This window comes from Rhinatrema bivittatum, chromosome 18, assembly GCF_901001135.1.
Source record: "Rhinatrema bivittatum chromosome 18, aRhiBiv1.1, whole genome shotgun sequence".
NCBI lineage: Eukaryota > Metazoa > Chordata > Amphibia > Gymnophiona > Rhinatrematidae > Rhinatrema > Rhinatrema bivittatum.
The window spans coordinates 2,334,603-2,359,939 of record NC_042632.1 but is presented as its reverse complement, the minus strand read 5'-3'; the positions used below and the strand labels follow the sequence as shown (position 1 = coordinate 2,359,939).

Sequence of the window (25,337 nt, the reverse complement as noted above, 5' to 3'; positions counted from 1 at the left end):
ATGTTGGGTAGAAATAATTTAGAGATCCAAAGTCATAGTGTGGCTAGCAAAGTTAGCCAGATAAACTTATCCAGCTAACTTTGGAGGTATATTCAATAGTGAAACTGCACTATTGAATATAGCCAGCTATCTTAAAGTTAGCTGGCTAACTATAGCTGCCTACCTTTAGGACAGCTCTTTGGCCCAACCAGACTTAGCTGGCTAAGTTATCTGGCTAACTCTGAATATCCCCCCTCTGTTGTTTTTGTCCAAGCTGAACAGTCCTAACTTCTTTAGCCTTTCCTTATAGTGGATTGTCATATTTTTGTATTTTGGTTTGTAATGATTGTTCTTATTATGGATCTCTCCGGTATAACCACTGCAAAGTTTAGAACCAGCGGGTAATAAGTTTTAAATAATGAAATCTGCAACAGGATAGATACCCAAGATGCTCTGGAAACCATGGGGAGGAATCTAATGAAGCTTGAGTATTGATCTAGAATCTGGCAGCTAAGATTTAATGCTAAAAATGCAGGGTCATGCCTTTGGACTGCAAAAATCTAAGTAAAGGGAGTGAAATTCTGTGCATGAAATAAGAGCAGGATCTAGGGCTGACTGTATCTAATGATCTAAAGGTGGCTAAAGCAATGGCAAAAGCCAGAAAGATACTTAGATGTATAGGGAGAGAAATGGTCAGCAGACAAAAGGAGGTGATATTGCCTTTGTATAAATCTCTGGTGAGCCTCATTTGGAATACTGTGCACAATTCTGGAAAACCGCACCTTCAAAGGGATATATAAACAGGATATAGTTGTTCCAAGGGCGACTTCTAAAGTGGTCAGTGGTCTTCATTGTAAAGCATATGGAGTCAGACTTATAGATCTAAATGTGTATATCCTAGAGGAAAGGTGGGATAGGGGAGCTTTAAATATCTCCAAGATATCAGTGCACAGGAGGCAGGACTTTTTTTTAATGGAAAAGACACTCTGGAACAAGGTGTCATGGATTGAGAGTAAAAGGGGTTAGACTTGGGAGTAATCTAAGGAAATAGTGGAGGATCCTTGGAACTGCCTCCCAGTGGACGTGGTTGACAATAGGACAGTATCTGAATTCAAGAAAGCATGGGACAAACACAGGGGACCTCTGATGGTTTGGTAGGGATTGTAGAGCTAAGAGGTTGGTATGGCTTGGCAGACCAGATAAACTATACGGTCTCTTTGCTCTATTATGTTCTTATGTTTCAATAAGTAATGAAATGACAGAAACTATTCAACTGTTTGGTTGTCTTTCAGCCACCAGGGTGATAGCTGGAAAAACGTATCTTAATGACTTTGCTTATTGTATTTTAATTATTTTTATTTTGTTTTCTTTCATTGTGTGTGGTAAATGAGTTACGTTTTTATGCACTCTGTTTTTGTTTTATATTTGCTTATATTTGCTTATATTTTCTATTGTATTTTATGTTTGTATATTTATTTCTGTTTTAACTCAAAGTTCTTCTTGTATAATAAATTTTAATAAACTAAATGTCTGGAGTTTGCTTGTTTAAACCGATCATCATGGGGTGTGAATCCTCTGACTATGGCACGGTTGTTACTGCTCAACGCATGTACATGGGTGGGCCTGCGCCGACAGCAGGTGGACATGCTCAGGGTGGGGACTGAGATGAAGGCTTCATCTATACCAGTGTCTTCCCCCGTAGGTTGAGCCCTTGGGTTCTGAGGTTTGCAGGGCTTGGTTGATTGTTCACAGCAGAGGAATGGAACAAGGATCAAGGCAGGCAATGGTTAGAGGCATCGATGTCCAGGCAAAGGTCGAGGCAGGCGAAGTTCAGGCTGAGTCAGTATCCAGGTGAGGATTGAGGCAGTTGGCTAACAAAGCAGAGTCAAGTCCAAATACAGGTCAAGGAATGAGAGATTAGTCCAAGGAGGCAAGCAAGGCAAAAGACAAGGAGGGCTGGAAGAAGGCGAGAATCTGGGGCAAGGCAAGAATAGGAACAGGACAGGAAGCATGATAAGGCAGAGGTAGAAGTACGAGGCAGGGACAGGATACAGGACAGGGAACAAAGCAAAAGAATGAGGCAGAAGCAAGGCAAATATCCAAGCAACCAGTACTGCAAATGTAGGAGGCCCTGTTGCTGAGGTGTCAGAGTACTGCATAGGTGGCATTTAAATGTCCTCGGGTGGCTGACTTCGCCAGTGTGCACTGTGGAGTGGTTCCTGCCATGGTGCCTTTATTTATTTATTTATTTATTTGTAGGGTTTTATATACCGTTATTCGGTAGAGCCATCATAATGGTTTACAAATCTGCAATTATCATCCAACATATGCAATTATCTTACAATCAAATGGAGTTAACATAGTAGTTGGGAACAGTAGGGTTTTGTGAACAATCAACATATTTTCTTAGTCGTTGAATAACAGAATATTGCGGAGAACATTTTCAAAGAACTTAACGGATCAAGGGAGTGAGCAGGGAGGGGTAGAAAAGGAGGGTACATCAGGAGAGCATGAAGGAGAAGGATTATGCTTGCGTGTTCTGTTGAGTGCTGGGATGATCAGGTGTCAGATAGAATAGAGTTTGCGGAATAAAAATGTTTTTAGGTCTTTTTTAAATGTTTTTTGGATGTGCTGGGTCCTCAGTTCTATGGGTAGGGTGTTCCAAGTTTTGGGGGAAGCAATGGAAAATGCTCTTTCTCGCATAGTTGAAAGATGAGCGTCTCTTAAGGTGGGGATGTTTAGGAATCCTGTGTTGTTGGAGCGAGGGTTTCTTTGTGGATTTTGGGGGGTTATGTTTAAGCCTTTTAGTCCATGAAGATCATCATTTAAGATTTTATGAATGATGGTCATAGATTTGTAGGTAATTCGTGCAGAAATAGGAAGCCAGTGAAGAGAGGTTAAAATGGTTGTAATGTGTTTGTTTCTTTTTTTTCCGGTAAGGATTCTGGCAGCTGAGTTCTGCAGTATTTGGAGTGGTTTGAGGGATGATGAAGGGATTCCAATAAGTAATGAGTTGCAGTAATCGAAGGTGGAGAAAATAAGCAGTTGGAGGACGGTTCTGAAGTCAGAAGGGTTGAGAAATGGCTTTATGTGTCTTAGGGTTAGTAGCTTGTGGTATCCTTCTTTCGTTTTATTTACAATGTGGGGTTTGAAAGAGAGTTCGGCATCGATGGTAACTCCAAGGTTCCTGGTATGGGTGGTAGGGATTATCGTTGTCATTTGTTTATCTAGGATTGTCAGGGGTGGCGGAGTTGGATAGGGTTTTTTATCCATGAGTATGATTTCAGTTTTGTCGAAGTTGATTATGAGTTTCAGGGAGTTTAGTAAGTGCTTGATTGAGATAAGTAGATCTGATGTTTTTTTGTATGCGTCTTCAATTGAGTTTTGAATGGGAATTAGAAGCTGAATGTCATCAGCGTAGAGGAAATGTGAGATTCCATGATCTTTTAGTAGTTGGCAGATGGGTAGGAGGTAAACGTTGAAGAGGGTAGCGGATAAGGCTGAACCTTGTGGAACTCCAGTTTGAGGTCAATCATTTTTGATGGGGTGTTGTTGATCACTACTTGGTATTGACGATCAGAGAGGTAGGACGAGAACCATTGTAATGTAGTACCAGAAAGGCCAATGTTTGACAGTCGTTCTAACAGTATATTGTGGTTTACTGTGTCGAAAGCGGCTGATAGGTCAAGGAGTATGAGTAGGTATTTTTCACCTTTGTCAGAGTGTGGGGATCACATGAACCTAGGGCCTGAGCCAGACAGGACTGGCAGCAACATGGTGGTTGCATCCCGGAGCAGGGGCAGCTACAGATGAGGAGCGATGGCTGTGAGATAGACACCTCAGTCTGCAGGTTGTTACACCGATTGATTAAACCTATGTTTTGAAAGAGATTTGGAAGATTAAATATCTATCCTACAGGAATTACACTTATTACTTTTCCAGGCATGATTCTTATAGCTGAATTGATTATTTTTTGTGCTCTCTTGATATTTCTTCTGTTATCAATGACTTTCTCTTCTAGTTTCTTACAAGATCACAGCCATGTTTTAGTATCTTTTACTTTTGCTGCCAACAATAATGGTGATAAAACCTAGAGATACCATATCTCATAATTGCTTTTGCGATGGCACAACATAATTTAATAGATGTAACCCTCCAGAAATGTTTAAAACCATGAATTATTTTTAAATTGTAGTGTAATAAAACTTTGGGATTAGATGGATTACATTTAACAGGTACTGGGTAGTCCCTTTGCTGGCTATGGTATGGTCCCTTCTCCATATTAGAAGTGAGTTTTAAGAGGATGGACACAAGCTTAGTAAGTTCATGATGATTTTGAATTTTTAGAGCATGCTGTACTCTAGAAGTATTATGTAAGGATAGTGGACCCTTGTGCTTACAGTGTGATTGATGCAGCCTAGTAGGCGAACCTATTAGGCCCACACCAGCAGCTGGCGAATGTGCCCTAGACTGGGACTAGGCTGGAGCTTCATCTATACCAGCCCCATTCCTCGTGGGTTGAGCATTTGAGTTCCAGGGTGCCGGCAGGATTTAGACTAGGTCCCACAGGGCATGTAGAGAGAGTGAGTCAAGGACAAGACCAATTATGGAGCTAACCGGAGATCAAGGCAGGCGTCAAGCAGGGTAAAGACAGAGTTTGTAGCTGAGATCAGTGGCAGGCGGCAGGCAAGAAGGAAATTGGGTCCAAGGCAGAAGTCAGTGGCAAACAGCAAGGAAGAGGAAAATCTGGGTCCAAGGCAAAAATCAGTGGCAGGTGGCAGGCAAGAGGTATAGTCCAGGTTCAAGGCAGAGGAGAATGACTGGGATGAAGGAAAGCCAAGGATAGAGCGGGCTTGGCTGGGCAAAGCAGGGCAGTCTGGCAAGACAGGCAGGAGCCAAAGCAGGAGCCACACACTACAGCCAAGCAGGGAGACCTGTTGCTGAGGCAATCTTATGGAGCATGGGCTGGGCCTTTTATACCTAGCTGCGTGGTGTCATCATCGTGCGCCAGCAGCCAGGTTTACCACCACAGGGTCTTCCTAGGGGAGCCCAGGTTGATGGCATCATGGCAGCTTCCTGCCTCTTCGGATGCCTGGGGTGAGTGCTGACGGTTGTGGAATGATCCCACTACTGGCAAATGTTACATACTAGTAGTAAAGTAACAGCAAGAGGCTGTTTTTACCTATAAGTAGGATTTGGTTCACATCACCCTGATTAGTTCAGACTTTGAATGCAATATGGCTTAATTTTAAATTGGTAACTTAGTTATTTTCCATCCTAAGAAATCTGCATGCTGTGTGACTGTATCTGGATAGGTTTATGCTCTTTTTGTATGGTTTGATTTGTTAGTTTGCAGCATAAATGAAAAATATGTGTAAGAATTAAGGAATATATTTTTTTCTCTTTTTGTAATAAATACCAGAAATGGAGAAATCACTGCTGTTCTTGACCAAAAGCACTATGTAGAAGAGCTCAATAGGCATTTAAGGTAGGAATATATTCTTTGTGAAATAGAAGAATGAGGTAATTTTCAAAAGGATTTACACACATGCTGCTTTTACACACCTAACTACTTTGAAAATTCACTCCATAGGTTTACCACCGCAGGGTTGAATTTTCAAAAGATTTTATGTGCATAAATAGGCTTTTGAAAATTGGTACGGTATATGCTACTTTTATGTATGTAACTCCTTTGAAAATTCACTCCTAATTGTTTAATGCTTATGCTTCCTTGAATACAATTTTTTTTCTGTATTCAGAATTTGCTTCATTATTGTACTACTTTCATGCATTACTTTGTAGTGGGGAAATGAGAAAATGTAAAAAAAAAATCAATCAGTAATTTTTCTCTTAAGATAAGTGGTACACTGGGTTACACATATGGATAACAACAAAGTAGCACTCAGAACTAATTTATATTCTTTCAAACTAATTACTAGTCCTCTCTTATGATTAATATACATTAATCATAAGAGAGGACTTTCATATTGCTAGCAAAAGCTGACTTCCATTCAGCCTTTCTTAAATTAAAAGCCCGATGCCTTGAGTGGCCAGCAAGGACATAATCATTGGTCATACTGCTTTAAACAGTCATTTTTCTTTATATTTTTCAATACACTTAAATATGATTACTTTTGTTTATCTTCTTGCTTTCAAACTATACATGCAAATCACATCCGCAGCCCATTGTTAGCTTAGTGTGATCCTGTTTTGTGGTATCCACTGCATCAGGGGCTCAGCTCCACTACTTTGTTGCCATTAACGTTATTCTGGACTTCGATCTCAATGTAATTAGCAATAGCTGAAAGACACAAAAGGGGGGTATTTAAACTCCTCTTGACCAATCAGAATCATCCTCACATGCAAATCAATTTTGAATATGAATGCAGATTTAAAACCAAATATTCTATTCAATTTCACAATTCAACCCACGAGGTGAGACAGTCTGAAAATAATAAATCCATTGCCCATTCACATTGTGTAATTAAATTTGACCTGTTAGCACTTCAATAATGTGGTGGAATATAGTCTAAAATCAACCACTGAATATCCTGAAATGTGACTGGTTTGTATGTAATGTTCAATTAAAGAGTCACCTCCAATTTTTTGGTGTTTAAACAAATCTTGTGTTTAATCAATCTGGTCCGGATGATACATGTTTTCTTGCAAAGACAAGTGATGAAGTACATTCTGAATATTGAAGTGCAGGTAGCATAATATTTAAAGAAAAAATGTCATCCAGAAGACAAATATAGATCAGGTTTCTCCCATATCAAGGAACACAAATATATTTTCCAAAAGGACATGTTCCTCGTTGCATAAATTCTTGTTGATCATTAGTGTATCTTCACCATCGCTGACCTAATAAGTCATTCTTTCAAATTATTACCAAGAGAGAAAGCAAACATCGGAGCCTCACGAAAAATGGAATATTCACTTAAAATAGTCCAATATTTTTTAATGTTTTACAAATTTGTGTTGAAGCAACATTGTGTTTCAACACACATTTGACGAGTAGAGTCCTCCTTGTGAACCTGCTGTACCAATAAATGAGGAACATTTCCTTGTGGAAAATGCATTGTTTTGCTTGATTTGGGAGAAACCTGATTTATATTTGTCTTCTGTGAGTGCTAAACCAATTTCCATCCCTTATAGAGCTAATTTCCTGGCGTGTAGCCAGATGGACTCAGAACGAATGGGATAGTATCCGAGTGCTAGCAGTTGGAGACGGATCTGACGTCAGCACGGGTGTATATATATCCCCACAGGAAGCGTAGCAACTCAGTAATTTCCGTCTCCAAAGCAGTTTGGAGTGCCTGCACGCTAGTCGAGCGTGCTTTCCAAGACTACTTTAATCTTTTTCTCTTTTCTTATAATTCTAGATTCTGCTTTCTACTTTCTGTGAACATATCGAGCCCCATGCTCCTGCGGTGATACCCGACGGTCACTCCCCCAGTTGAGCTGCCCGGGGTGATTCCCGTGATCACCCCGGAGGTGAAGTCCTCGGTCCGGCCGAATCGCGGCAGGGACACAGCCCCCGGGCGAGGTTCGGGTGAGGCTTACGAGGCGCCTCGGTCCCGGCGTGGACGAGGCAGCGGGTGTATATCCTCAAACGCGGTGGTGAAGGTAGTTGCCCGCTCTCCCCGCAGCCGGAGACCGCCTGGATTCCAACCGAGGGGCGCCGAGATTCAGGTGAGGCGTACATCGCGTTTTGCAGGTCTCCGAAGGAACAGAGGATCGGCGGTGTGGCACGCCAAGGAGGGCGCCATTTTGTGGGCCTTGTTCAGGTAGGGCGCCGGTAATCGGCGCAGGTTTCTTCCTCCTTGTGCGTATATGGCCTTATTGTTGCTGAGAGCATATTGAATGCCATTGTGCATGTATTGCTACACCGCCTGTTGCTGAGTGCATATTGAATGCTATTGAGCATATATTGCTAACTGCATATTGCTGAGAACCTATTGAATGCTATTGAGCGTATATTGCTAACTGCATATTGCTGAGAGCCTATTGAATGCTATTGAGCGTATATTGCTAATTGCATATTGCTGAGAGCCTATTGAATGCTATTGAGCGTATATTGCTAACTGCATATTGCTGAACGCCTATTGACTGCTATTGAGCGTATATTGCTAACTGCATATTGCTGAGAGCCTATTGAATGCTATTGAGCGTATATTGCTAACTGCATATTGCTGAGAGCCTATTGAATGCTATTGAGCGTATATTGCTAACTGCATATTGCTGAGAGCCTATTGAATGCTATTGAGCGTATATTGCTAACGGTATACTGCTGACTGCATGTTGCATACATTTGGGCTGTGTTCTTGCCCGCCTATTGCTGAAGACATTATTATTATTGTGCGCCGGTTGTATTAAGCGCCCGTTGCTGCCGCGTATTATTCTTATTGTGCGCCTGTTGTGTTAAGCGCCCATTGCTGCCGCGTATTATTCTTATTGTGCGCCTGTTGTATTAAGCGCCCATTGCTGCCGCGTATTATTCTTATTGTGCGCCTGTTGTATTAAGCGCCCATTGCTGCCGCATATTATTATTATTGTGCGCCAGTTGTATTAAGCGCCCATTGCTACCGCGTATTATTATTATTGGGCGCCTGTTGTATTCAGCATTCAGCGCATATTTTCCTATGGATCAGAACACAGCAGCGTCTTCTGCGACGGCGCCGCCTGCTTCAGGCATTAAAGCCCTTGGCCTCTGTTCTGCATGCCAGCTTAGAGCCACGCGCAGTGAAGAGCCAGACTCCCTATGTGCCCAATGTGAGGAGGCCGTGGGACCCTTAGGCCAGGACCGGTCTCAGCCACGATTTGTTGACAGTTCCCCAGGGGCTACCCCGGATTTAGGGGCAGTCTCGACCAATCAGGAATCCCGGGGGATCTTGTACCCCGGCGATTAGAGGCTGCTTCAATTTCCTGGGTGGATCTCTTTAAGGGGATTCATGCCTTCGTACAGATGCAAACGGCTTCCCGTCCAGGCCCTGCGGTTCCTGCTGTTCCTGTGGTTCCTGCGGTGGCTGCGACTGCGGTGGCGGCTCCCGCGGATCCTGTTCCTGGACCCTCACGCCCTTATCGCGAGCGGGACCTCCCGCCGCTGGACAGTCCGGATCAGTCAGACCAGGAGGTCTCACCGGACGAGTCCGAACTCCCGGACGAGGGGGACCTTCCCCCAGGGATTGAGCCATATAGAACCATGAGGCGGTTCTTCCCTAAAGAGGATCTCTCCGACCTGGTGTCTCAGTGTCTGGCAGAATTGGATATTACAGGTCCCAGCGCTTCGGTGCCCTCCGCGCAGAACCCCCTGTTGGAAGGTCTTCGTCCTACAGCCCGTCATTTTCCATTCTTACAAGCGGCCCAACAACTGATAGATTTAGAATGGGCGGCACCAGCGGCTTCTTTCAAAGGGGGCCGGGCTCTGACGAGCATGTACCCATTGGCGCCGGCTATTCAAGACCTGCTGGCGTGCCCTCAGGTGGACGCCTTGATTAGCGCTGTGATCAAGCGCACTACCATTCCAGTTGAAGGGGGGACGGCCCTCAAGGAGCCTCATGACCGGCGACTGGACGCCATTCTGAAACAGACCTTTGAGGTGGCAGCTCTATCTTTGCGGATCGCAACTTGTTGCACAGTGGTGTCGCGTGCCTGTTTGTCACAGGTTAGAAACAACGCTCCGGTGGCAGACATGGAGTCAGCTTTTTCGTTCCTCACGGATGCTGCATCTGATCTGGTCCAGACAACAGCTAAGGGGATTTCATCCTCCGTAGCTGCCAGGAGGCAGCTCTGGATCCGGAAATGGTCAGCTGATGCGCCTTCTAAGACACGCCTCACCAGATTGCCCTTTAAGGGCTCTTTCCTATTTGGCAGCGACCTTGATAAACTGGCCAGTACATGGGGTGCCTCTCCAGTGCCCAGACTACCGGAAGATCGGTTCAGAAGGGGCCATCGCGCCTTTCCAAGGCCCTCCAGGGGCAGGAGTTCCCAGCGCTTTGTTCCTTACAGGGGTTGCTACCAGGCACGGCGCCCTCAGGCCAGGAATCAGTCCTTTCGGACCAAGCAGTGCAAGCGGGGAGCGGGCCCGGGCTCGGGTCCCGGCCGCGCCTCCCAATGAGAATCCGCCGATTCATCTGGGGGACGGAGCCATAGGGGGCAGGTTAACCCTCTTCTACCCCAGATGGGTCGAGATTACGTCGGACCAGTGGGTCCTCGCCATTATACGGGAGGGATATTATCTGGACTTTCATCATCTCCCTCCGGACAAGTTTGTGGAATCCTCCTGTCCCATACACAAGAAGGCAGCGTTGGAAGCTACCTTGGCGAGGCTCCTGTCCTTGAAAGCCATCATCCCAGTACCTGCCTGGAAGTGAATTCTGGACACTATTCCATTTATTTCATGGTACCCAAGAAAGGGGACACCTTTCGGCCTGTGCTGGACCTCAAGTCAGTCAATCGATACTTGCGGGTACCGAGGTTTCGCATGGAGACTTTGCGCTCCGTCAAGGCTGCAGTACAGCCAGGGGAATTCCTCACAGCATTAGACCTGTCAGAGGTATACCTGCATATCCCGATCCATCCGGATCATCAGCGCTACCTACGCTTCAAGGTTCTGGGACGCCACTTCCAATTCCGGGATCTGCCCTTCGGGTTGGCCACGTCACCACGGACATTCACCAAGGTGGTCGTAGTGGTAGCAGCGGCACTCAGGAGGGAAGGAATTCTGGTCTATCCCTACCTAGACGACTGGCTAATCTGGGCGAAATCTCGAGAGGAGAGCCTGCGGACGACCGACAGAGTAATCGCCCTTCTGGAAAGCTTGGGCTGGGTGATCAACCTCAGCAAGAGCTGCCTAAAGCCTTCCCAGTCTCTGGAATACCTGGGAGTACAGTTCGACACCCGGGCGGACACAGTCAGTCTCACTACCAAGAGAAAGTTGAAACTTCAGCAGCGTATCCAGTATTTGATGGGAGCCAGTCGACCCATAGCCTGGGATTATCTGCAAGTTCTTGGTCTCATGGCATCCACCCTGGAAGTGGTGCCTTGGGCGAGGGCCCATATGAGACCTTTACAACACTCCCTGCTCTCTCGCTGGAGCCCCCGTCTACGGAACTATTCCACGCACCTTCCTCTGCCTGCCAGAGTCCGGACACAGTTACGGTGGTGGTTGCGGTCCAACCACATGAGCAGGGGGGCGAAGATGTCCTCACCCACGTGGACCTTGCTCACCACAGATGCCAGCCTGAGCGGCTGGGGAGCACACTGCGAAGAACTCACCGCACAAGGGCGGTGGAACAGAGAGGAGTCAGCGTGGAACATCAACCGTCTAGAGGCTCGGGCAGTCCGATTGGCATGCCTTCAATTTGCTCACAGGCTGGAGAACAGAGCAGTCAGAGTGATGTCAGACAACGCCACCACGGTGGCATACATCAACCGTCAGGGCGGAACCAGAAGCCGACAAGTATCTCTGGAGATCGCCCCACTGATGGCTTGGGCAGAGGCGAATCTGCAGGACATTTCCGCCGTCCACATTGCCGGGAAGGACAATACCACAGCAGACTTCCTCAGCAGAGAAAGCCTAAATCCGGGAGAGTGGCAGCTGTCACCCACAGCCTTCCAGATGATTGTGGAGCACTGGGGGATTCCGGACATGGATTTACTGGCGGACAAGACCAATGCTCAAGTACCCAGATACTTCAGCCACAAGTGCGACCTGTTCTCACACGGAATCGATGCCCTGTTTCAGCCGTGGCCTCCAGGGACTCTGCTATACGCCTTTCCTCCGTGGCCTCTGCTGGTCGCCATTATCCACAAGATTCAGAATCACCGGGGCCTAGTTCTTCTAGTGGCACCAGACTGGCCAAGAAGACCCTGGTACGCAGACATGAGAAGACTACTGGCAGGGGAGCCTCTTCCCCTGCCTCCTCTCCGGGACCTTCTACGTCAAGGTCCCATCCTCCACGAGGATCCAGCTCAATTCTCTCTTACGGTCTGGCCCTTGAGAGGGTTAGACTGAAGAATAGAGGTTACTCGGAGCCCGTGATTGATACTCCTCCAAGCTCGCAAGTTTTCCACATCCCTCACCTACATTCGCATCTGGAGAGTTTTTGAAGCATGGTGCGACACTCATGGCACCAATCCCCATGCAACCACAATCCCTATTGGGTTGGATTTCCTGCAGGATGGTCTTCAGAAGGGTCTCTCCCTCAGCTCCATCAAGGTTCAGGTGGCTGCGCTGTCTTGCTATGGTCCCAGGAGGGATGGCAAGACCATCGCCAAGCACCCAGATGTTTCTTGCTTCCTGCAAGGAGTCAAGCATATTCGTCCGCCACTAAAGTGGCCTGTGCCCTTATGGAACCTCAATCTTGTTTTGGATTTCCTCGCGGGATCCACCTTCAGACCCCTTCGGGGACTGTCTCTCCGTTCTCTCACCTTGAAGATGGTGTTCTTGCTGGCTGTATGTTCAGCCCGCCGCATCTCAGAGCTACAAGCATTGTCCTCCCGTGATCCATTTCTCAGAATCACTCCGGAGGCTATCCATCTCCGGACGGTCCCCTCCTTTCTACCGAAAGTGGTTTCACAGTTTCATCTTAACCATGGCGGGTTTGAAGAAATCTGAAGAAGGGCGTTTATTACGCCATCTCGACATTGGCAGAATGCTGCCCAGATATTTGGAAGTGACACAACAACTACGAAAGATGGACCATCTGTTCGTCCTGCACAGCGGGAAGAAGCAAGGTGAAGCGGCCTCGCGGCCCACCATCGCCTGCTGGATTAAAGAAGTTATCAGAGCAGCTTACGTAGAAGCCGGGAAGTTTCTGCCTCTACAAGTCAAGGCTCATTCTACCAGAACACAAGCGACATCCTTGGCTGAATCCAGGATGCTGTCACCTGCAGAAATCTGTAAAGCGGCGACGTGGTCCTCCCTCCATACCTTCTCCAGGTTCTACCGCCTGGATGTCCAGGCTAGGGAGGACTCAGCATTTGCGAGGGCGGTACTACATGGGCCTCAGGCAGCCTCCCGCCCAGGCTGGGAGTAAAGCTTTTGTACATCCCATTCGTTCTGAGTCCATCTGGCTACACGCCAGGAAATGTTGAGATTACTACCTGATAATCTCCTTTTCCTTAGTGTAGACAGATGGACTCAGCATCCCGCCCAGCTGCCTGTGTACATGGGTTTCACAGATTCAAGGTAAGCCATGTCTTCTGTTCCATAGGAGCGTACACTCCACCAGGGGTTAACGCCTTCCGGTTGTGAATGCTGGCGGTCTCCAGCTACTATCAATCGGTCAGGGGAATCCTGTTTTCACTTTTCACTGTGCGTCAGTACACATATCCATAACAGCTTTTGCAAGGAAGATTACTGAGTTGCTACGCTTCCTGTGGGGATATATATACCCCCGTGCTGACGTCAGATCCATCTCCAGCTGCTAGCACGCGGATACTATCCCATTCGTTCTGAGTGCATCTGTCTACACTAAGGAAAAGGAGATTATCAGGTAATAATCTCAACATTTTTATTATTTCAGAGTGTGTTCTGCATTTTCCCCTTTATTATTTGAATACAACCTGTATCTAGGGATTACTATGTAAACTCATCCTTCTGTCCTCAGAGAATGCCTGTTACAGGGCAGCAAATATGCTTTATCTTAGTAGAATAAATCGACAGCGTGAAACTTCTTCTTGTATCCTAACCCGATAAATATGGGAATTCATAATATTGACTAAACTGGAATTGTTTTAATTTAACTTTTTTTTGTATCAAATGTTTTGGCAGTTGCACAGTTGGAGATCTTCAAACCAAAGTGGATTCTATAGAACGGACCAATTCAAAATTGGTGGAAGAGGTTTGTAGATCATATTTTTTTGGAAAAAGTTCAACATAAATTTATATTTCCAATTAAATTAAATGTTTAGATTTTTGACTGTGAATATTAGCTGGCTGTTATAGGACTTCTGTTGTCATGAACATGTTGTCATGATGCTGGCATCAAACAGGACGGTTGTTCTGTATGCATGATAAATCACAGTAGTGAAGCTTGAGTTCAAGACTTGAAAATGCGAATGTTTTTTTTTGAGAAATATACATACGGGGATAATCTAATCCAGTCTTCTAAGCAGGAGTATGTTTTCAGGACAACAAACAAACCAGAGTCCTTGAAAATGCATCTGTGTAAAATATTGCTGGGGTTTGGGGCTTACAGCCACCTTTGTTTTGGCCACCCGATTTGTTAACCAATTTTTAAGTGTATTAAATACAAGATTAATTAATTAATTTGTTCCCTGTTTTCTTCTCCAATGGGGTCTGCTGCTCTTCTTTCCCCAGAGTGCATGTCTGGGTTACTCAGAATACTCTCACTAGCCGAAGAGCTCTGGAGATGCTCTTCTAAAGCATATACTAGTGCCACCTTTTGATGGCCAGGGGTGGCCATAATAGAAACAGCCATATTTCTTCTATGCCTGGAACAGAGTGTGCACAACCTCCATATTGCACCCAACCTTTTCTGGCCCTGATGGACAGGGGTCCAAATCAGTGTTTCTTCTAATATTTTTGTAGGATGTATTTAGGTGTGCACACAACTTTGCTGAATGGCAGGTCCTCCCACCATTGTCATTTGTTTCTACTATAGCACTGCCAAGACCAGGGACCCAAGCTCCTTCTTCTTCTTCTCAGCTTCCATCTTTCTTCCTTTCATTTCCATCTTTTCTAACTTTTCTCACATCTTTTAGCTCTCACCAACCCTTCTATTCTCTTTCCTTTCTCCTACTCTTGCATTTTTTTCTTTTTTCCCCATCCCATTCCCACCTCTCACCTCACTCTCCTAGTCCTCCATTTCCACATCATCCCTCATCTTTATAATACCTCCTGTCCTTTTCTTAACCCTTGTTGCCACCAGCCTTTTGCTTTCTCAGCGTACACTTTTTTGCCTCTTCCTAAGCATCTGCTCTCCTGCCTTCCCCATGTATCTGCCTCACCTCTTACTCCTTCCCCCTGTATCTGCTCCCCTGTCAGTGAAAGCCAAAAAGAGCTCTGTTCCTATCCTACCTTTCATCAGACCCTCCAGCCCTTAGGGAAGGAGTTTATTATTTTAGAGATGAGGGTTCCCCAGAAGATTGGTTTAGAGAAGCAAGTCAGGATGTATGAAAATAAGTCTCTTTATTCAGATAACTGTTATAAACATTTAAAGATTATGATTAGCTTGTGAAGCATCATAATTCTCAAATCTCATCTTAATCAAACAATACATGGCTATAAGTATAAATATGATAATGATAGTTATTGAAACTATAACAATCAGATACATATCTACTAAAGACATTTTTTTCCTGTAAAATAAGTTCTTTCTAGTACATGTCTTACTAATACTAGCTAGGGTTCTCTTATGCAGAAATAATTATAATAGAATGCTTACCAATATCATGAAGCAATTAGCCCTTTAATGTCTCTCTTGTGGTAAGGATTGTTCTCGCTCCTCTCCCCTGTACTGTGTCTTTACCAGGGTTTAAATAACCAGATGGTTGCTATTCTGAGTTTTTGACCATAATTGCGGTCAGTTCTCTGCTTACCACATTTGTGGTTAGTCTGTACTTTTAACCACAAGGAGACATGTGGCGGAAGCTGGAAGGCATACCATATATGTCCTTATCTAAGTACTAAAAGCATTCCTTATACTTCAATACAAACTGACTACACTAACTACACACATGGCCGCAAAGAAACACATTTTCTGACACCCCCTGCCTTCCCCCTTTTTCCCTGTATCTGACCCATCTTTTACCCTTTCCCCCTGTATCTGCCCCATCTCTTACCCCTTCCCCCTGTATCTGCGCCCTGTCTTTTATCCCTTTTCCTCTTCATCCACCTTCTGATTTTTATCCTCTTACTCCAGCATCTGTCTGTTTCTTCCCCAGCATTTGCTTCCGTGCCTCTCCCCCCTTTCCTAAAATGTTACCCTTGTCTCTTTCCTCTGTCTCTTCCACCCTGCTTCTTCCTGCACCTTCCCCAGCAGGTGCTTCTGCCTCTTCTTTCTTCTCCTTGATCCTTCCCCAGCATGCATTCTTTTTTCCTTCTTATTCCTTTCTCCTGCTTCTATTAACCTGTGTGGTGGAGCACATTCTGCAGCCGCCAACCCAAACTCTCGGGTCTTAACTTCTTGCCTACCAATTTTGTGCATTGCAAGAGAACACAGGAATGCTGGCCTGCTGGTTTTGAACATGTTCACAGTTCTGGCAAAGAGAAATCAGCAGTAGCAGGATAGGTTCTTACTATACCTTGTAGCCATTAGAGGAATGCTGTTTGGCTGTACACTTGAAGATTTGACCAGCTTAACACCCATCTTTAAAAATGGTTTGGGGTAATCTGGGAAACTAAAGACAAGTGAGCTTGATATTTGTGCTGGGGGAAAATGGTAGAAGCTATTCTAAAATTACTGACTTCTAGGTAGACACAGATTAATGATGTAGGACCAACTTGGATTTAGCAAAAGGAAGCCTTGCCTTGAAAATTTGTTAGATTATTTTTTTAAGAAGTAATAAACATGTGGACAAGGATGAGCTGATATAGTGTATCTGGATTTTCAAAAGGCTTTTGATAGTGCCTCATGAGAGACATCTGGAATTTGAAAAGTCATGGGATAGGAAGTAATGTCTTATTATGGATTGGTAACTGGCTAAAGATATTAAACAGAGGAGGACTGATTAGTCATTTCTCTCATTGGAGAATGGTAAATAGTGGTGTGCCTAAGGGATCTGTACTGGGACCAATGCTTTTTAATATATTTATAAATGATCTGGAAAAGGGAATGATGAGTGGATGATCAGAATTGTAGGTGATACAAAATTATTCAACATTAATCATGAGGAATTGCAAGACTAGAGGACTGGGCATGTAAATGGCAAATTAAATTTAATGTGGACAAATGGAAAGTGATGCATATAGGAAAGAATAATCCAAACTATAGTTACATGATGCTGGGTTATGTATTAAGTGTCTTCACTCAGGAAACGTGTGCATCCATGACAAAAATAGATAGAATGTTAGATGGTATTAGGAAAGTAATGGAAAGAGGAAGATATCATAATGCCTTTACATCTGACCACGGTATGACTGCACCTTGAGTACTTGGTTGTCCCCTCTCAAAATAGATATAGCTGAACTAGATTAGGGACAGAGAATGATGACCAGAAATATAACGTTGATGGAAAGGCTAAACAGGATAGGACTCTTTAGCTTAGAGAAGAGATGCTGAGAACCGATATGATAGAGGTGTATAAAAGCATGAGTGGGATGAAACAGGTAAACTGGGAAGAGTTATTTACCCTTTCTAATAGAACTAAGATATTCTCCATGAAGTCAATAGGTAGCACATATTTTAAAAATCAGATAAGCTGGATTAAAGCCAGAAATAAAGTTATGAGCTGTATTTTATGACAGAGTGCACCAGAGAAACTCTCAGCACACCTTAAAGGACTGGTCCCATCTAACTTAAAGCATTCTGGGAACAGGGAAGCTCCCCGAGGAAGCATATTGTTGCGTCCGTTGGTCGCAGATGGCTACGACTGGTCTGCCTTACCTCTTTTCTTCCCTTTTCCTCCTCCTTGGGCAAGATGGCTAACTCTGGTGCCGAGTGCCAAGGCCCTTGGCGTCTCCAACTCAGCATGGGCGTCCCAGTCCGCCATGCTCCTTCCCGTGGCCTCCTAGGGCATGCACGCGCTCATTGCCTACGCTCAAATACACATCATGGCGGGAACCTCTGGGGCGTCCCCACCGCATGACGTCGATACCTCCGGATATTTAAAGCCTCCACTACACTACCATCATTGAGTTAGCAAGGACTTCGGTTTAAGCTACTCTGACCGCTCTAAGCTGCTCGCTTAGATGCCTCGTTACCCTCTGGGGATCTCGCTCCTTACAAAGCTCTAGGCACCCGCTCCTCGGGGGTCTCTCACTTCTAACCACCCTTCGAGGTTCTACTAACTAGACAACCGCTCCTCAGGGGTCTCTCTCTATTTATTTCAGGATCTTCTAGACTATCGGGTACTCGCTCCTCGAGGGCCTACCAGTCTGTGTAACCTGCACCACGGACCTTCGGTCCTACCATCATCATTTCCAGGAAGACGCCGTACTACGCTCCTGTAAGTACCTCTACGATCCAGTGCTGCAAGTCCACCCACCAGGCTCGGCCTTGCCTGCACTACAGGTTCCTAGCTATCTTGAACATCCTGGTGAGACTTCTACATCTGAGACTGTCTGAACGTATTGGCACCTTGCGGACTTCAGTGCCTTTCCTTCCTGCCTCATACCATCTATCTACAGCAGTACAATAAAGCTTTCCACCTACAAGTGTCTGCTCTCTGAGGTTAGCCTATCGCTATGGTTCCCCATGGGGCCCCTCCTCGTGGGAGGAGTCATCTCCACTGCGACTAAGGGTCCACATAATGCCACAAACACAACAGATTGCTAACTCCATGGACTCTGCTCAGCTCGCGGCCCTGAAGGCCATTCCTGGCCTAGCCCAGTGGATCACGGAACAACAAAAGTCTTTGGAGAGCCTAGCTACTGCCTTCAATCAGTTACATGCTCAACTGAATTCTTCAGCAACTCCTGTTAAAGAATTACTGTCTCCAGAGGTAACGCTCAAGACCACTGTACTCTTATCCACACCTACCCGCTTTACGGGTGAAGCCAGAGTGTTGAGGGTTTGTTAATCAATGCAGTATGCATTTTTCATTACAGCCTACCCTCTTTTCCACTGAAGCTTCCAAGACCACCTATTTCTTATTGTTTCTAGAAGGACGAGCCTTGGCTTGGGCTTCATTGTTATAGGAATGTGAAGATCCTATCCTGAATGACCTACCAGGATTTCTAAAACTTTTCAAGTCTGACTTTGATGACCCGGCTCGCCAGTCTGTTGCTGGATCTGCTTTGCTCATTCTCCAGCAAGTTAACAAGCCGCTTACAGACTTTGCAATCAAATTCAAGACCTTAGCATCTGAACTGCATTGGGACACTGGATACCTACATACCATATTTATGGAGGGTCTCAACTTTCGCTTAAAAGACGAATTAGAGGCTCATAATTTGCCTGATACCCTTGAGTCCCTGATGGAACTGGCTGGGAGAATTGACTGCCGCATCCGCGACCGAACTCAAGAGGCTAAGAGTCCACGAAAGTCTACGGTGGGGGCTAACCATCCTAAACCTGTGCCTATTGCCTCCAGCTTACCATCTGTGTCCTTAGAAGAGGAAGAGCCAATGCATCTAGGCCGAAGTCATTTAACTTCCAAGGAGAGACTTTTTCGCATATGCATGGGGTTATGCATGTATTGTGGCCAATCGGGCCACGCAGTCCAAACCTGTCCCATTTGTCCGGGAAACTGATGGGTCTAGGATCTGCAGGAAGACTTCTCCTGGGCCTTACCTCTCCTACTCCTCCATTATCCCTACCAGTGTCTCTACTCTGCGGGGGGCCTTGAATTTCAGACTCTCGCTGTCATTGACTCCAGTGCCGGAGGTAATTTTATTTCAAAGCGCTTAGTTGAACATTTACTGATTCCTACCACACCAATAGCTAAGCCTCTGCTATTGTCCTCTAGCCATGGAGAACCACTTCCTAGCGAAGTTTCATTGACTACCCAGGCCATTGGCCTGCGCACTGGAGCTTTACACTCTGAATCCATCTCATTTCTAGTATTGGAAAAGGCCATGCATCCGGTGGTATTGGGACTGCCTTGGCTTCAAGATCATATGCCACAATTTAATTGGGCCACGTTGAAACTGTCCCGGTGGGGGCCTGACTGTCATGATTGGTGCCTCGCGGAGGTTTCGCCGCTCATTTGTATGCCCACTACACCATCATTACCTGGCTTATCTCCTCAATACGCCTCCTTCCAGGATGTTTTCTCAAAATAAGCAGCTGATGTACTTCCACCGCACAGAGTATTTGACTGCATCATAGATCTGAAGCCTAATTCAGAACCTCCCAAAGGAAGAGTTTATCCTCTTTCAGTAGCTGAGACTAAAGTTATGTCTACCTACATACAAGAGAACCTACAAAAGGGATTCATCAGACCCTCCAAATCTCCTGCTGGTGCAGGCTTCTTTTTCGTAGGGAAGAAAGATGGCACCTTACGCCCCTGCATCGATTACAGGGGTCTGTATGAGATTACCATCAAGGACAGGTACCCCCTGCCCTTAATTTTGGAACTGTTCGACAGGCTCCAAGGAGACAAGATTTTCTCCAAATTAGACCTTAAAGGAGCTTACAACTTGATGCATATTCGTGAAGGAGACGAATGGAAGACTGCTTTTAACACCTGTGATGGACACTTTGAATATCTCATCATGCCCTTTGGTTTGAGTAACGCACCTGCAGTCTTTCAAAATATGATGAACGACATCTTACGGCGCTTACTTTATCAATGTGTAGTAGTATATCTCAATGATATATTGATCTTCTCTCAAGATCTGCAAACTCATCAGAAGGATGTTAAGAAAGTCTTAAGACACCTGCGTGAGTACCACCTATATGCAAAGCTTGAAAAGTGCAAATTCCATAGTCTGTACCCTTCCTGGGATACATTGTTTCTAAGAACGGGTTTCAGATGGACCCCAAGAAATTAGAGAGTATCCGGGACTGGCCTTAACCTACAGGCCTGAAGGCTCTGAGCCGCTTCTTGGGCTTCACCAATTACTATCAATCCTTTATTAAAAACTACTCATCATTGACAGTTCCTCTAACTGCTATGACCAAGAAGGGAGCCAATCCCGCCAATTGGTCTCCAGAAGCCCTATCAGCCTTTCTGACTCCCAAAAAGGCTTTTCAAAAGAAGCCGTGCCTCTGCCATCCTGACCCTCATCGTCGAGGTCGACACATCAGACGTTGGTGTGGGAGTGGTTCTAAGTCAGTATAGCGAATCTAATGTGCTCCATCCTTGCTCCTTCTTCTCAAGGTGGTTCTCGCCTGCTGAAAGAAATTATGGAATCGGAGACAAAGAGCTACTTGCAATCAAGCTGGCTTTTGAAGAGTGGCGTCCTTGGCTAGAAGGCGCACAACACCAAATAGTAGTGTACACCGATCACAAGAATTTGGAGTACCTCAGACATGCTCAACAGCTCAATCACCATCAAGCAAGATGGTCTCTGTTCTTTAACAGATTTTTGTTAACACTTACACAATTGGCTTTGACTAGAAATTATTTTCAATTTGAATCTACTATTTACCAACAGGTTAAAGGTACCGCCATGGGGGCCACTATGGCGCCCAGCCTTGCTTGCCTTTATGTTAATAAGTTCGAAGAATTTTTTCTTTATCCCTCGCCCTTGGCATCTTTCATTTATCTTTGGAAGCGCTATATTGATGCCGTTCTTTTAATTTGGATGGGTACTGATGTACAGTTTTACATGTTTTTTGATTGGCTGAATTCATGTAATAGACACCTACAGTTTAATTTTTGCATTAGTTCTCATAGTGTAGCATTTTTGGACATTACGATTTCCTTGTCATCTGGTATTTTTTCTACGTCTATTTTTAGAAAACCCACAGACTGTAACACACTGTTAAAATTTGACAGTCACCACCCTTCTCATTTAAGAAGGAATATACGAGTGGGACAACTATTAAAGCTTCTCCGCCTTTGTTCATCTAGATCTGTGTTTGAAAACCAAGCTAAGCAGATGATCCTACGGTTTCAAGAAAGAGGGTACCCCCATCGAATTTTACAAAGGGCTTTTAAACGGGCACTTTTTGCTAACCGAGAGTTTTTGTTTATTCCTCAAACTCAGTCCTCTGAAGACTGCATAAATTGCATCTTAACTTTTTCTACCCATACTCGTGATCTCACAACCATTATTAAACATCATTGGTCCATTTTGGCACTACACAAATGCTTGAATTTCCCTTTGAGATTTACTTTTCGCCGAGGTCGTAATCTCAGGGATATATTAGTACATTCCCAACTTGCTGATATTAGTCCTTTAAACTCCCCCATCCACTCTGGCTTTTTGCCTTGCGGACATTGTTCGGTATGTCCGCACGCTCTTTCCAATACCACATTCCAACATCCCACTTCTCAGTATTTTTGCAATTTAAATTTTTCTACAACTTGTACTTCCCGAGGTGTCATCTGTGTGATCACCTGTCCCTGCCGCAAATTGTATGTGGGCAAAACCTCTAGGTCAGTACGTACTAGAATTATTGAACATTGGTCCAACATTCGGACCGATCGAGAAACAGCACCATTGGTTCCTCATTGGACTTCTCACGCACACACAGAATCTGACCTAAAGTTTCTTGTTATTGATGTCCCAACACGGGGTGGTAATTTTGCAGAAATTTTGATACACAGGGAACAGAAATGGATATTCAAATTGGATTGTTTATTTCCAAAGGGACTCAACAATGAAATAGAATGATTTCATTTTGACTGTTTTCTGGATGTTTTCTGTATGTCTTCTGATTGGTTCGTTTTCATTGGCGCTGTGTTTTCGCGCCAAAACATAGCTCTTTAAATCAGCATCCCTGCTAGTACTGCTCGCTCTCCATTGACCCAAAACTGGACTATTCTTAAGGTATGTGTCCCGACACTAATTGTTAACTAGCCCTTACTTTACAGTCCTATGTTATCTCTTATGTAAAAATTTTCGTTTTAATTTCAGTGGTTGAAATTATACACTGAGTTAGTCCCTCCCGACGCAGCTCTGAGCGAAACACAGTTCGTGTCGGGGGACCTGATTGACAACCATGGTACACTGTACTGAGCTTTTGGAGTAGCCGCTTAAAAAACTTCTTGTTTGAAAAACTTTATTTAAGTCTTTGGACTGCATACTTTGGCTACTCTCCTTCTTTGTGTGTGGATTACTCTTGGAGAGTAGAACTTCTCTTATTTTCATTGTTACATTTTGTAGCATTACCAGGATTACCCTCCGCTACAGAGTTAGCAAAACTCTTTATTAAACACATCTTCTGCCTTCATGGGATGCCTAAGCATATCCTATCCGACAGAGGAGTGCAATTTACTGCAAGGGTTTGGAGAGCTTTATGTCAAAAATTTGATATCGCATTGGACTTAACCTTCGCCTACCATCCTCAGTCTAACAGACTGAGCATATGAATATAACACTGAAACAATTCCTGCGCTCCTATGTCAATTTTAGACAGAACGACTGGGCTGAATTACTGCCTTGGGCAGAATTTGCTATCAACTCTCATCCTGCTACCTCTACAGGATGTTCTCCCTTCTAGCTCATCTACAGACGACAACCGCTGCCTCCTCTGCCAATTCCACTATCAGTGGCTTCCCCTGCCATGCAGACCACCGCAGTAGAGTTATCCCAACTTTGGAAGCAAACGAAGGAACTTCTCCTCAAAGCAGGACAAACGAAGGAACTTCTCCTCAAAGCAGGACAAAAGGCAAAAAGAACCTACGATGCTCATCATCGAAAGGCACCACAGATTCAGCCTGGAGATGGTCTGGTTAAGTACCAAATATCTTCGCCTTAAACTTCCTTCAGCACGTTTTGCACATCGCTATGTTGGACCCTTTGCTATCCTTTGGTGATTAGGGAATCTGACGTACAGTCTGAGACTACCTCCATCAATGAAGATACACAGTGCATTCCATGTCTTTCTGTTAAAATACGTGATGCTTTCTGAGTTCTCCAAAAAGACCCCAGAACCTACTAGTCTAGACACTGAGGACGACATTGAATATGCCGTGGATGACATCGTAAGAGGGGAAAGACATGGGAGTATCTCATCTCATGGGAGAACTATGGACCAGAAGAGAACTCATGGGAACCACTGGCCAACATCACAGACAAGGACATGGTACGTCAATTCCACATGGCACACCCACGAAAACCCAGACCATCTGGAAGAGGTCTTGGATGGGGCCCTTTGAAGGGGGGTACTGTTGCGTCTATCGGTCGCAGACGGCTGCGACTGCTCTGCCTTACCTCTTTTCTTCCCTTTTCCTCCTCCTTGGGCAAAATGACTGCCTCCAGTGCCGTGCTGAGGCCCTTGGCGTCTCCAACTCAGCATGGGCATCCCAGTCCGCCATGCTCCTTCCCATAGCCTCCTAGGGTGCGCACGCACACGTTGCCTAATCTCAAATACATGCCATGGCGGGAACCTCGGGGGCGTCTCCACCGCATGACGTCGATACCTTCGGGTATTTAAAGCCTCCTCTACGCTGCCATCATTGAGTTAGCAAGAACTTCGGTTTAAGCTACTCTGACCGCTCTAAGCTACTCGCTTAGATGTGTCGCTACCCTCCGGGGATCTTGCTCCTTACGAAGCTCTAGGCACCCGCTCCTCGGGGGTCGCTTGCTTCCAACCACCCTTCGGAGTTCTACTAACTAAACAACCGCTCCTCGGGGGTCTTTCTCTCTATTTATATCAGGATCTTCTAGACTATCGGGTACTCGCTCCTCGAGGGCCTACCAGTCTGTGTATCCTGCACCACGGACCTTCGGTCCTACCATCATCATTTCCAGGAAGATACCGCACTATGCTCCTGTGAGTACCTCTACGATCCGGTGCTCCAAATCCACCCACCAGGCTCGGCCTTGCCCGCACTGCGGGTTCCTAGCTATCTTGAACATCTGGGTGAGACTTATACATCTGAGACTGTCTGAACATATTGGCACCTTGCAGACTTCAGTGCCTTTCCTTCCTGCCTCATACCTCATACCACCTACAAGTGTCTGCTCTCTGAGGTTAGCCTATCGCTGTGGTTCCCCATGGGGCCCCTCCTCACGGGAGGAGTCATCTCCACTGCGACTAAGGGTCCACCCAAAGGCACAAACACAACAAATATAACTTAAGCTTAGTGGGGAACAGACAGGGAAGAAGAGAAGGCAGATCCTGCAGATAACTGACCTATTGCTGTATATTTGAGAAGTAGTGTTGAGGTAAGCCGCTTCTCTTATTCATTTGACTGTAAATAATAGCTTGTACAAGAGACTGCTGGAGTCCAGACTGAAATCTGTCTTCCATCCAGCCACAGATTGCTCATGCTGTGCCACATATGGTGGCAGTAGAGGGACTTTCTGCACAAAGCAGCTGCACAGGCAGAAGCCCAAGCCTCCAAAAAAAAAAAAAAAAAAGAGGCCAGTGAGAAAGAAGTTTGCTGGCAGTGTCTGCACAGGCAGAAACTCTGCTTCAAAGTGGAAAAAGACTTTTTTTTTTTGTTTGAGAAGATGCTTTTGCTCTAAGCAGGACACAGAGCATAACTTATGCAAATGGGAAAGGAAAATTCCCAGGCCTTGTTGCAGGGGCAGTTTAAAATCTAATTACAACAGGCTAAAAAGACTAGCTTCAACTGGAGAGAGGGACTTATTTTGTGGGGGAAAAAAA

General features: G+C 45.2%; 1 protein-coding gene across 4 annotated transcripts in view; it reads left to right on the top strand.

Annotated features, from left to right (window-relative positions):
• RUFY1 (RUN and FYVE domain containing 1) overlaps window positions 1-25,337 on the top strand; it is a 653,398-nt gene that overhangs the window by 246,412 nt on the left and 381,649 nt on the right. For all 4 annotated transcript variants that reach the window (XR_003853338.1, XM_029583262.1, XM_029583264.1 and 1 more), the window contains exons 7-8: window positions 5,402-5,467; window positions 13,757-13,826. Coding sequence is in view for 3 of the 4 variants with exons in the window: in XM_029583262.1 (XP_029439122.1) it covers window positions 5,402-5,467; window positions 13,757-13,826 (136 nt within the window). In the remaining variant the exon portion in view is untranslated. The remainder of the gene's footprint in view (window positions 1-5,401; window positions 5,468-13,756; window positions 13,827-25,337) is intronic.